We start from the raw sequence: 13,831 nt of genomic DNA on the forward strand, positions 1-13,831 counted from the left end.
TCAGTGAGCCTTGGCACCTTCTTACCTCCGGCCTCACCTGCATTACCAGCTCTGGGGGGGGGGGGGAGAACCATCACCTCTCCGCCCGACGCTGCCTCCGGTCCTGGGGCCCCTGCTGCTCATATTATGCAGGCAGGCGGCTACCAGACCAGGTATCCTCTTCTGCGGGTTCCTTCCTAGGAACAGGAAACCAAACTGAGGGAGCGAGGGGGACCGCCCCATTTATCTCTCTGTAGGTTTCCTGTTCCTGGGGCGGATCCCCTCTCTCAGTGGGTGCTGTCGTGGCGAAGAGGAAAAAACGTCTAGGCCGAGACTGAGGAAGGGAGGTACTTTTACCTCCGGTGGCATCAGAAATTATCTGATCCAGCCTGGCGCCAAAGAGCCTAGATCCCTGAAAGGCTAGGTTAGTGAGTGACTTCTTAGAGGTGGAGTCTGCACTCCATGTCTTCAACCAAAGGATTCGGCGTATGGCAACTATGTTGCTGTTAGCTCTTGCTGAACACCCGGCTGCATCCAAAGAGGCGGCCAAGAGGTATTTACCAGCATGATTAATTTGGTCAGCCAGCTCCGCTAGCTCGTCCTGAGGAGCTGATGCTAAAATGCCCTTGTGAAGAATTTTTGCCCAGGATGAAATGGCTTTCGCTACCCATGCGGAGGCGAAACTGGGACAGAGAGAGGCGCCAGTTGCCTCAAAAATCGATTTGGCCAGTGATTCGATCTGCCTGTCCTTTGAATCCTTAAGTGATGCGCCGTCCGGAAGGGATAGAACCATTTTTGAGGAAAGACGGGAGACTGGTGGGTCCACCTCGGGAGCTTTGGCCCATTTCGCGAGAAGGTCCGCATTAAAGGGATATAGCACGTCTAGGTGCCTGTGTCCAGGGAACCGCTTTTCAGGATGCTCCCAGTGTTTGGTTAACGTAGTCTCGAACTCCTTGTGATTAGGATAGGTTCGGGGGGAGGTTTCGTTCGTTTGAAGGGGACAGAGCATTCTTGTTTGGGTAATCACTGATATGAGACTATCTACCATGTCCTGTGTTTTGGACATGTGGTCCGAATCTGAGTCAGACCCCGATTGGGAAGTCTACGTTTGAGCCAATGTCTTTCTCTGAAGAAGGGGACGGAGGCGAGGAGAGCAGCCTGGATGATGCGGAGGGGCCTTGTGAGCTGGAAGAAGAGCCAGACAGGGCCCGCTTCCTGGAACTCCTAACCGGTCTGTCCCTCTGGAGGTCGCGGTCAGGTGCGGACGACTCACCGTGAGAGGCGGTCGGAGCACAGGTGGCTGTAGATAGCTGAGGTAATCGTTCTAAGACCTGGTCCAGGGACTGAGACACTTTAGTCAGGTCCGCGACCGACTGAGACATTGCAACAGCCCACTCTGGGGGCGGGGGGGGAGCTCTCATCCCGGAATTCGGTGTGCTCCTGAGGGGCAGACATAGTAGAAGGACTGCAGGACGGGCAGAAAGGTGACGACTGACCAGATGCCCACTTCTTTTTACAGCGCACGCAGGCGTAGTGAGTAGCGGTGGGCCTAGAATAGGGAGCCCTTGCAGGGTCGGGCATATGTGGAGTCTGCGGCAGTATAGCAGAACGTATCTGGTGAAAGTACTGCAGGGAGGGGAGTGAGTACTGCCGAGGGGAGCAAATTAGAGCCCCAGGAAAAGCAGAGCCTACCGTAGCCTTATGCGCAGCAGAGCCGAGTAGATGTGTCCCCCAGCAGAGCTCCTTGCAAAGAGGAACGCGAGATTCCAGAAGAAGGACCTGAACGGTGGGCGGAGCTTAGCGGGCGTGCCGCGCGAGTGGGCAGAGCTTAGCGGTCGTGTCGCGCGAGTGGGCAGAGCTTAGCGGCCGTGCCACGCGATTGTATTAACAACACGGGGGGGCGCGGTTAAGGGGAAAGAGGAATCTGCAAATCGAAAGCAGCTCTGTGATAGGCTAAAAAGAAGCGCGAAAAGAGCGTGCGCAGAGCGGGGGGCGTGAGCTGATGACACTGCCCGCCCGCAAACGAAAGTGAAATTTACAAACCGCCCGGAGACTGGCTTGCTGCCCCCGATGACAGTAGGTACTGGCAGTAGCTGTGGGGGACCCTTGCTGAGCTCCTGGCTGCGGCCGGTGAACAAAGAATCTGGTGAAGCTCGTGCCTGGGAAAAGAAAGGGCGCAAATTTTTATTTTTTTTTTTTTAAATAAAAGGAAGTGCGGGCACTGAGGGGTTAACAGCGGCGCCGATGGCTTCTATGTGAAGGAGCACGGGGCCGGTGGGGGCAGTCAGATCACTTACCTGACGCCCACATCTTGAATGCGAAGAGGATGACCACAGGGGCCCCACGAATAGGGGAAAGGCCGCTGGGAAGGAAGATCCTCTATACCCGCACTGCGTCCGAGCAGTGCAGAAGACGGCGTCAACCCCTTGCTAGAAGGGGGAAGGCCACCGCCGGTGACCACCATCTTCCTCTCAGCCCTGTCCCGCTAGAGAGGTGAGGAGGGGAATTGGCTAGGACCAGCCACCTGACATCAGCCCGTAGCACCCGAACGGTGATAGGGAAAGGGTCCTGCCTGCGGTACTGAGAGGTGCGATGTGGGCGACACCACATTGCTCGCTCAGCCGCCTGATATGGGAAGGCAGGGTGAGAAATTACACCCTGTTTCCTGACGCTATATCTGGAAAACAAATGGAAAAGATTAATAACACAACTAAAACCTGTAAGGAAAAAAGGATAGTTAACTGCGGATCTGGGTAGATCTCGGTCCTCCTCCTACAGACACTAAGCACAAACTGAGGTGCTTGGTGCCTGTCGGTGGGTGTGTACTGCCGGGGAGGAGCTAATTTTCTCGTTTTGCATAGTGTCAGCCTCCTAGCAGCAGCAGCAGCAGCATACACCCATGGTAATGAGGCGATAAAGAAAACGAAAATGCAAAACCAAAAATACCCCTGGTCGTCAAGGGGTTAAAACAAAAAAGAAAAACAGTTAATATCTTCAGAATGGCTACAAATTTTGACATGCAGTAAATGGCAAAATTGTACGTTTTTCCAAGTACTATCCATCTACGTAGAGGAGATTAACCCTTTCAAAAATGTTATATCGCGTTGTGGCATGACTGGCATACTTACTCGTCATAGGACGACAAAGAAGTTTATATCTGAGATAAAGAGGAAAATGTCCTTCCCGGCTCAATCGCTCATTTGTAAAAATAACCTGCGGACGTAAGGGCCACGAAGTGTGAACAAAATGGCTGCGTCTCACTGGGCAGGGGATGGATGTCAGCATGGAGTCTCCCGACAAGAGTCCTAATCACCCGGGCAATATGAATGTAAGGGGAAGTGATGGCGGACGCGAGCATGATCCGAGACCCCCACAGTGGGGGGTGCAATGTGAGGAGGAATAAGTCAGAGTCTGACCATCCCTGCCAGCAGCCGTCACCAGTTATTAGATGTAGGAAGCGTCCACCATCATGGGGGTCATAAAACACTACTTTGGAAAATGAGGATCATATTGAACGACGCACATTTCAAACATATTTTAAGAAAACATTTTTTTCCCCCAAGATTCACTTAAAGAGACAGTACACCAACAAATCAACATGTGGTTTCGTTCACTCTACAGTTGAAATCAGGGGTCGGGCAACGTTGTCAGAAAATATGGGATACTTGTACAGTACCAGGAGCACAGATGACGACCCATATGGATCACCAGATTGTCACTTTAGGCTAGTTAGATAACAAGAACCTTCATATTTAGTTAAAGGAAATCTGTCATGTCCCAAAAGTGTATTTTCCTGCAGATATAGGGTTACTCTACAGGTAAATTGCTTTAAAATCCCTCAGCTACCAGGAGAAAATGAGATTATAACCTCCCTGCAGCCGCTGGCATCCAGGAATCATAGAGTGTTTAGTCTCCGCCTGCTATACAGTAAGGCTGAGTTCACACGTTGCAGTTTTTTCGCGTTTCCGCGGCGGTTTTAACCGCGCGATTTTGCCGCGAAAAATAAGCATCCTATGCATTCCTATGGGATTCCGCAATGCTGTGTTAATGCTGCGGTTTTTATCGCGGCGGAATCGCTTCGCGGTAAAAAACGCAGCATGCTCATTAATTTCGCGGAATCGCGGAGATCCCGCACCCATAGGAATGCATTGTTCTGCTTACTTTCCGCATGTGGCTGTGCACACCATGCGAAAAGTAAGCAGAACATTTGCGGATGGTACCCACGGTCCGGACGAGAGGAGACTGTCCTCCGGGCTTTGGGTACCATATCCCTGTAAAAAATAGAATTTAAAATAAAAAATATTGTTATTCTCACCTTCCGACGTCCCGCGCAGCCTTCCCGCTTCTCTCCACGCTCCCGTTCCCAGTCAGCTTTTGCGAGCGATGACGTTCGTTCTCGTGGGATCGCGAAGTCTCGCGGTCATCGCGAAACATCGCGATCCCGCGAGAACGGACGTCATCGCGGTAATTCGCACAAAGGATTACTGGGATCAGGAGCGTGGAGAGAGGCGGGAAGGCTGCGCGGGACGTCGGAAGGTGAGAATAACAATATTGCGGCCTCAATAGTAAAAAGTTGGTCACACTCGTCAAACACTATGTTTGACGAGTGTGACCAACCTGTCAATCAGTTCTCTAAGCGATGCTCCAGATCGCTTGGAAAACGCTAGTATTCTGCAAGTTAATTACGCTTGCAAAATGCTAGTTTTTCCGCTGGAATTTAAAATGCGATTTTCCCGTGGAATGGAATTCCGGAATTCGCGCAGTAATTTCCGCGAGAGTTCCGTTACGTGTGAACCCAGCCTAAGAGCGCCAGAATCTCTCCCTGGTATAATGACTGACAGCCGGCACTGCACACAGTCAGATGGGCTGTAAAGCAGAATGTCAATCAATATGCTGGGGAGTGATAACAGCGCGCTCACTGTAAAGAGAGCAGAGACTGTAACCGCTCGCCTTACCGCCCGATAACTGGAAACAAGTGGCTGCAGGGAGGAAATGACTTAAAGTTCTCCCTGCAGCCGCTGCTCCTGTTAAGCAGGTACAGGGAGAGTCCGCCCCATAACCGGCAGATCTTGGCTGGGTGTTACAGTCAGGACCGGCCTCTAACAATCACAGGTGGAGTGGAGCCCACCTGTCAACCTGTTAAATGCTGCTGTCAAACTCTGTGAAAGCGGCACATTGGGGTGCGTCATTTGAATGTGACGCGACTGCGGGATGCTATGACAGCTGGGGGTCTGCTAAAGACCGCTGTGCTTGTCATTATGGAATATCTCTATGTTAATAAATGTTTAACTCCATATCAACATGGATTTATGAAGGATCGCTCCTGTCAAACTAACCTGATCAGCTTCTATGAGGATGTAAGCTCTCAAATGGACCAAGGAGAATCATTGGATGTCATTTATCTCAACTTCTCTAAAGCATTTGACACTGTCCCACATAAAAGATTGGTAAGTAAGATGAGAAAGCTTGGGCTAGGGGAAAATGTGTGTGGATGGGTAGGTAGCTGGCTTAGTGATAGAAAACAAAGAGTGGTTATTAATGGGGCATACTCAGATTGGGCCAGGGTTACTAGTGGGGTACCACAGGGTTCTGTATTGGGCCCCCTACTATTTAATATATTTATTAATGATCTAGTGGATGGCTTACACAGTAAAATATCAGTATTTGCAGATGATACAAAACTATGTAAGGTAGTTAACACAAAGGAGGACAGTTTGCAACTACAGACAGATTTGAGCAAATTGGAGAATTGGGCTGAAAAATGTCAAATGAGGTTTAACACAGATAAGTGTAAGGTTATGCACATGGGAAGGAGAAACAGATGCTACAATTACTTACTAAATGGGAAACTGCTGGGGAAATCAGACATGGAAAAAGACTTAGGCATCTTAGTCAATAAGAAGCTAAATTGGAGTGCGCAGTGTCAGGCAGCTGCCACCAAAGCAAATAGGGTCATGGGATGCATTAGAAGAGGTCTGGGGACACGAGATGAAAACATAATTCTCCCTCTGTACAAATCACTCGTCAGACCACACTTGGAGTATTGTGGGCAATTTTGGACGCCGGTGCTCATGAAAGACATTACTGAACTTGAAAGGGTTCAAAGGCGGGCTACTAAAATGATAAATGGAGTTGGTTCACTACAATACCCAGAAAGGTTATCAAAATTAGGTCTATTTACTCTAGAAAAGAGAAGACTTAGGGGAGACCTAATATATATGTACAAGTATATCAGAGGGCAATACAGAGATCTCTCCAATGAACTGTTTGTACCAAGGACTGTGACAAGAACAAGGGGGCATTCTCTTCGTTTGGAGGAAAGACAATTTCTGCACCAGCATAGAAGAGGGTTCTTCAGGGTAAGAGCAGTGAGACTCTGGAATTCTCCTCCTGAGGAAGTGGTGATGGCCAACTCACTGAATGAATTTAAGAAAGGAATGGATGCTTTTCTTGTGAGTAACAGTATAGAAGGTTACCAATAACAGAATATTATAGGTAGATGGTTGACCCAGCTTAGGGGAAGGAATTTTTTTCCCTATGGAGAAAATTGGCTTCTACTCTGTGGGTTTTTTGCCTTCCCCAAGATCAACAATGCAGAACAGCTGCACTAAAAATAGGCTGAACTAGATGGACATAAGGTCTTCCTTCAGCTGAACTAGATGGACATAAGGTCTTCCTTCAGCCTTCAAAACTATGTTACTATTATAGAGCTCCTTTGACACCCAGCCTGTGGCCGATCAGAAGGTCACAGCTTCCAGTCCCCTAAGGGGGCTAACATTAACAGTGGAAAAAAATGTTTTAAAAAAAAAAAAAAAAAAAAAAAAAAAAAATGAAAATAAACCAATAAAAGTTCAAATCACCCACTTTCCCCCCATTGAAAATAAAGTTATAAAAAAAATACATGTGATATCACCACTTTAAGATAAGTAAATCAAGAACGCCAAAATTATGTTTTCTTGGTTGCTGCAATCCCATAAAAAATGCTCTAACAGGCGATTAAACGTCATATCTATCTCAAAATGGTATCAATAAAAACATCTGTCCCCCCCCCCCCACACACACAAAAAAAAGCAAATTTTTGTTTGCAAACTTGTGACATTTTTTTCCCATTACTAAAATGATCAAAAAAAAAAACCTGGAACGGGACATGTTTGGTATGACTGTAATCGTACTGATGAGCTGAATCATATTGCAAGGTCATTTTTACCACAAACTGTACACTGTAAAAAAAAATCCCCCCAAAAATGTCAGAATTGTAGTTTTTTTTCCTCAAAAATTCTCCCCACCTGGAATTTACACCATGTGGACAAATTAATGGCGTCATTCAAAAGTACAACTCATCCCTCCAAAAAACAAGCCCTCATATCTCTGTGTGGACTGAAAAATATAAGTTTTGGCTCTGGGAAGAAAAACAGACATTGGCCCCATCATGAAGGGGTTAATAATGAAAAGCCACAAAAATATTGTCCATCTATATACTAGGATGTGTTCAGCCAAATTACACTGCCTTCCCAACTGTATGAAGAGCATTTACTTACTTCTCTTTTTTTTGGTGCCACCGAGAGCAGAGTTCAAAGCATTTAAGAACCAAGAGAGAAAGTCGACGCCATCACCTAGAAAACACACAAACAATAAGCAAGGCTCCAATTACAAATGCTATACATTAAAGGCTGCGAGGCCCGGGACCAGCCAGACCCATCGTGCTATATTCTATGCAGGAGGACAGGAGCGTGTTAGGGTGCTGCGCAGTCTTCACACAGTACAAGCATAATAAAAACCCACAGCTGGTGTCCTGAAAAGTGTTGCGGCACACGTAGGCCAGGCATCCAGGGGCGCACGCAGCCCAGGAGCACAGGGGCGCACGCAGCCCAGTGGCACCCGCAGCCCAGGCACCCAGCGGCGCATGCGGCCCAGGCACCCAGGGGCGCACGCAGCCCAGGAGCACAGTGGCACACATAGCCCAGGCACCCAGCAGCGCATGCGGCCCAGGCGCCCAGCGGCACTCGTAGCCCAGGCACCCAGTGGCGCAGGCACACAGTAGCGCACGTAGCCCTGTTCTGATGAGACTAGATAGCAGTACGAATGTGGTTTTCTTTTCCAAGGAGCAATTTAACGTTGAAAACAATCTAACCTGGGGATGTTGTAACTTGAAGGTTTGAGCAAAAAGAGAGAGGAGGCCGAGCTCAATTCTAACTAGCATTTTCACTGCCATAAAACCAACTGAATGGACAGCGTCTCTGAGAAGACTTCATAATTACTGGTAACATAGAAACCAGCTTCTTGCAACAGCTGAAGCTTCAGGTCACGCAGAGAATAGAAAATTGTGTTACATGGTCAAATTAAAATGTATCTGGACAAACAAGAAGGCGCCGACGCAAGCGCTCCGGACTCACAGGCGCCGACGCAAGCGCCCAGGACTCACAGGCGCCGACGCAAGCGCCCAGGACTCACAGGCGCCGACGCAAGCGCTCCAGACTCACAGGCGCCGACGCAAGCGCTCCAGACTCACAGGCGCCGACGCAAGCGCTCCAGACTCACAGGCGCCGACGCAAGCGCTCCAGACTCACAGGCGCCGACGCAAGCGCTCCAGACTCACAGGCGCCGACGCAAGCGCTCCAGACTCACAGGCGCCGACGCAAGCGCTCCAGACTCACAGGCGCCGACGCAAGCGCTCCAGACTCACAGGCGCCGACGCAAGTGCTCCAGACTCACCCTGCTTGGTGATCTGAAAGTTCTTCTTGCTGCAAAGAACGACAGCCTGCAGCATCTCATGTGGGGACACGTGCGCCTTAAAGTTTCTGGGATTCCACGATTTACGCATCAGTTCTCCGAACCTCTGCACCAAAAGGAACATTATGTCCCCTGGAGGGCGCTGAATTCCACAGTAGTTCTCTTCCTCCAAAAAGTAGTTCCTCAGTGGGGGAACATTGGATAATGCCTAGAATAGATATACAAAACATATAATGAAAACAAAGCATCAAGAAACGCGGAAGCTGCTGTGCCGGTGACCGGGCATCTGGCATAATGGAACTAGATTAATAATAATTGATGAACCAACTGTGACAGCTGGTTCTCCTTTATCGAATGTCATTCACTGATCCTGACATCAGGCTCCTTTTCCCTATATTCCAAGGTCTCCAAGTGTTGGCTCTCCTGCTCTTTCATAACTACAACTCCCTTACAAGTTCATCAGTCATGATCTCACACTCACCTGCAGTACGGCATTGGCGTAGTCATTAGCTTTGATGTTGTTGAGCCCCACAATGCCTGGTAGGTAGGTGGTGCCATCGTACGCTCGGGACAACTTGGCTTGTTTGTCCAGATGACTGATTTGAGCTTTGGTGAATGTTGGCTTCAATACGTACTGAGGAAGATAGGAAAAAAGCACAGATCATGGAGGAGTGGGACCCATGGGCTATGGCTACAAAGGTCACTTCTGGTCACCTAGCAGTCGCGGCAAAATGGTAGCATGAGGATAGGTGATAAATGTCCGATCACTGGGGGGGGGGGGGTCTAATCTTTGTGACCACCAACGAGAACAAGGGTCCCCAATTCCAGCGTAAATGGAGCAGCAAAGCACTTGCATATTTAAATATACAGAGGGACAAAATTAACAGCTTGGACCAAGTCGTGGGCCAACCTTGTAATATATTAAGAAAATGTCTACAATTGAGGAAGGTTTTCTTTACGAAATATAACGATGACACTTTTCATATGGAAACAAATTTAAAGAGCTTGTCCCATGAACAAAGTACATTTTAATTAATAGATCTTTTTATATTGGAATAATATAATGTTATGTAAAAACAGTAAAAAGCATATGGCCCATGGCCTATTTTAAATCTGTAATAACAAAGGATAAAAAACTTTTAATAATGCAAATAAAGTAAGATGCTAACAAAAAAGCCCCGTACACACAGTATGATATCCCCACAGTGCGTTCCTCCACACGCACGGTATGATGACCCTACTATACCGCCCTCAGCAACCCCTCACCAAGGCAAAGTATGGAGACCCCATCACAATATGATTCCCCAACTAAAATCCTCACACAATAAAACGGACCCCACAAAGTACTCCATACAGAATAATGGCCCCACATAGTCCCATAGTCCTCAATACAGTATAATAAGCCCTGCATTGCCTTTCATACAGTATAGTGGCCCCTGCATAGTCCTCCATACAAAAAACAAAAAGAACGCACAGAATAACATTTTGCAACATTTTTGCACATTTGTTATTTTGTGCTTTCTTTTTGTGTTTCAGTCAGTGGGTGGCGTGAACACTGTCCGACCGACTTGTTCACATTTGCGCATGTCACATGTGTTTTTAATAGTCCTCCATACAGTATCGTGGCCCGACATAGTTCTCCATACAGTATAATGGCCCGACATAGTCCTCCATTCAACATAATGGGTCCTGCATTGCCTTCCATACAGTATAAAGGGCACAAATAGTCCTCCATACAGTATAATGGCCCTACATAGTTCTCCATACAGTATAATGGCCCCACATAGTTCTCCATACAGTATAATGTGCAAACATAGTTCTCCATACAGTATAATGGTCCTACATAGTTCTACATATAGTATAATGGGCCCAGCATTGCCTTCCATGCACTATAATGGGCCAACAGTACTCCATAAATAAAAACTCTGTTCTCTACAGTGCATCGTCTGATCCTCTGCACTGCTCGGCACAGCGGGTGCATTGTAATGACATCGCACCAACTGCGCTGAGATGTCAGATGCAGAGGGAGAATGATGGTGGAGGGAGCTTCAGCTGACACTTCCTCCATCATTGCTTTCAACTGTATTGGCATCCAGAATGCCGATGATAGCCCAGATGGCCCAGAGTTTTACATGTGTGGCCTAAGGTAAAGGTGGAGCATGTGCCTGACCTCCGCTTCCCTAGATTAATGGAGCTGTGGTCACACATGCAGACCATGGCTCCCAGGGAGATGGGACCCCCGTTCTTGTGACCCAGTTATCATACATGTGTCATCTATCCTGTTGATATTTGATAAATATTGTCTTTGGCTTATCCATTTTACTCCATTTGTAGGGCTCCTAAAACTATGGCACCCCCTAGTGGTAGGTGAGGTGGAGAAGGGGAGGTCAGACGCTATAAATTTACAGCAACTGGTCCTGGCGCACCAGTGCCTGAAATCAAGGAGCAGATCAGGTCTCTGGCAAACAGAACTGCTGGGTCCTATTATATCAGCGATGTATGGTACAGCTGGGGGCTGTATTCACCAATAACTGGGGCTCCAATGGATGCTTTCGTGTTCCCCAGTAACTGGGGCTCCAATGGATGCTTTAGCATTCCCCGGTAACAGGGGCAACTATGGAGGCTTTAGTATTTCCCCTGTAACTGGGGCAAGTATGGATGCTTTTGTATTCCCCAGTAACTGGGGCTCCAATGGATGCTTTAGTATTTCCTTGTCAAAAATGGTAATTACACCACTGCTGTGGATGGTGTCCAAGTAGGATCCTATCCCATGTAAATCTTGTAGAAAACTTGGCACTCAGGTAAATGTAAGCAGATTATTTTTGGATTGCCTGCACAAAGTAAAATTAAGTAACGTTTCGGTCATACAATGACCTTCATCTTTCAGACATATTGCAGTGTGCACATGGTTAACAGGCACAAACGAACGCTCATGATATGCAGTAGTAACTGTGGCTCCTATGGATGCTTTCGTATTCCCCTGTAACTGGGGCTCCAATGGATGCTTTAGTATTTCCTTGTAACTGGGGCTCAACTGTAATGGATGCATGGTCATTAGTGATGGGCGAACGTGCTCAGATAAGGGTGTTGCCAGTTTGTTAGGCCATTCCCACATGTGTTCGGGCTGTCTAACAGCCGCAAATCATGCAGCTGTGGGAACTCGAACATGATATACAAGCACTCCCAAGATACTCGGATAATACCAGAGCATGCTCGATAACATCTTATCCGATCATGTTCGCTCATCACTAATGGTCATGTTAAAATTAAAAATATCGGCCAATTTTCTGCCTATTTGTCTCCTGAACCCAGTGTAACAATCCACTTTAGTGAGATACATTAACTCCATAATGACCAGGCATGAAAGTACCTTAATGAATAGTGATAAGCGAATGTGCTTGGATAAGGTGTTATCTGAGCATGCTCATGTGCTAACCGAGTGACTTTGAGCTTGAATAATAAGTTCGATCCCCGCTCCTACACGTCTCGTGGCTGTTCGACAGCTGCAACACATGCAAGGACTGCCTAACAAACAGGTAATCCCCGCATGTGTTGCAGCTGTCGAACAGCCACGAGACGTGCTGGAGCAGGGATCGAACTTATTATTCGAGCACAAAGTCACTCGGTTATCACCTGAGCATGCTTGGATAATGCCTTATCAGACCACATTCGCTCAAAACTAGTAATTTTTTTTGTATATTGTTTGTGGGTAAGCACAGTTTTTTTATTTTATTTTTTTAACACCATTTGTCCCTCCAAGAGATCAGAAAATAATTCTTGAGAACCTATACAGAGGGGAATAGAAGTATTTGATACACTGCCAATTTTATAAGTTTTCCCACCTACAAAGAATGAAGAGGTCTGTCATTTTTATCGTAGGTACACTTCACCTGTGAGAGACAGAATCTAAACATAAAATCCAGAAAATCACATTGTATGAATATTACATAATTACATAGTATTTTATTGCAGGAAATAAGTACCGTATATACTCGAGTATAAGCCGACCCCCCTAATTTTGCCACAAAAAACTGGGAAAACTTATTGACTCGAGTATAAGCCTAGGGTGGAAAATGCAGCAGCTACTGGGAAATTTCAAAAATAAAAATTGATACCAATAAAAGTAAAATTAATTGAGACATCAGTAGGTTAAATGTTTTTGAACATCCATCAGGAGCCCCATATAATGCACCATACAGTTTATGATGGGCCCCATAAGATGCTCCATACAAAATACACCCCATGTAATGCAGCACAAAGGTTAATAATGCCCCTATAAGATGCTCCATAGAATAATGTGCCCCATATGCTGCTCCATAAAGGTTATGGCCCCATAAGATGTTCCATGGAATAGGCCCCCATAAGATGCTCCATAGATTATGCTCCAAATGCTGCCCCATAAAATGCCCCATAGATTATGCCCCCATATGCAGCTGCAAATAAAAAAAAAAAAAAAACATACCTCTTGTCGCAGGGAGCCAGGTGCCGGTGTCCTAAGCAGGCGGGGACACTGGCGCGCTATGGGGTACAGGTGCCGCTGTCACCGCTGGCTCAGGGCCCCAGCACCTGAGATATTCACCTGTCCCCGGACCATCCCAGGGCGCTGCTGTCTTCCGGGTACCTCTGCCAGTGACTGTTCAGGGAGAGGGCACGGCGCACACCAACTACGTCACCGCGCCCTCTGACCTGAACATCACAGCCAGAGGACGCGGAGGACAGAGCAGCGCGCAGCAGTGGACTGGGGACAGGTGAATATCGCATATACTTACCCCCTCCTGGCGCGGTCTCTGCAGCCCCACCTGGCGCAGTCTCCAGCAGCTATTCCTTCCTTCAGCGGTCACGTAGTACCACTCATTAAAGTCATGAATATGTGCATATTCATGACTTTAATGAGCGGTACCACGTGACTGCTGAAGAAAGGAGCCTGAGACCGTGGGAGATGCGGGGGGCTGCAGAGACCGCGCCAGGGGGGTAAGTATGATCTGACACCCCCGCTCTACCTCCCCCGCCGACACCCTGGCATATATGACTCGCATATAAGCCGAGAGGGGGACTTTCAGCCCCAAAAAATGGGCTGAAAAATCTCGGCTTATACGTGAGTATATACGACATGTCAGTAAAA

At 47.6% G+C, this 13,831-nt stretch overlaps 1 protein-coding gene across 1 annotated transcript in view; it reads right to left on the minus strand.

Moving 5' to 3' along the window:
• USP39 (ubiquitin specific peptidase 39) overlaps positions 1 to 13,831 on the minus strand; it is a 41,781-nt gene that overhangs the window by 22,303 nt on the left and 5,647 nt on the right. Inside the window, exons 5-7 of the mRNA XM_073588702.1 lie at positions 9,191 to 9,343; positions 8,692 to 8,917; positions 7,518 to 7,592 (exon numbers count right to left, since the gene is read on the minus strand). Coding sequence (XP_073444803.1) covers positions 7,518 to 7,592; positions 8,692 to 8,917; positions 9,191 to 9,343 — 454 coding nt within the window. The remainder of the gene's footprint in view (positions 1 to 7,517; positions 7,593 to 8,691; positions 8,918 to 9,190; positions 9,344 to 13,831) is intronic.

This window comes from Dendrobates tinctorius, unplaced genomic scaffold (assembly GCF_039654945.1).
Source record: "Dendrobates tinctorius isolate UK_male_01 unplaced genomic scaffold, ASM3965494v1 ptg000104l, whole genome shotgun sequence".
Taxonomy (NCBI): Eukaryota; Metazoa; Chordata; class Amphibia; order Anura; family Dendrobatidae; genus Dendrobates; species Dendrobates tinctorius.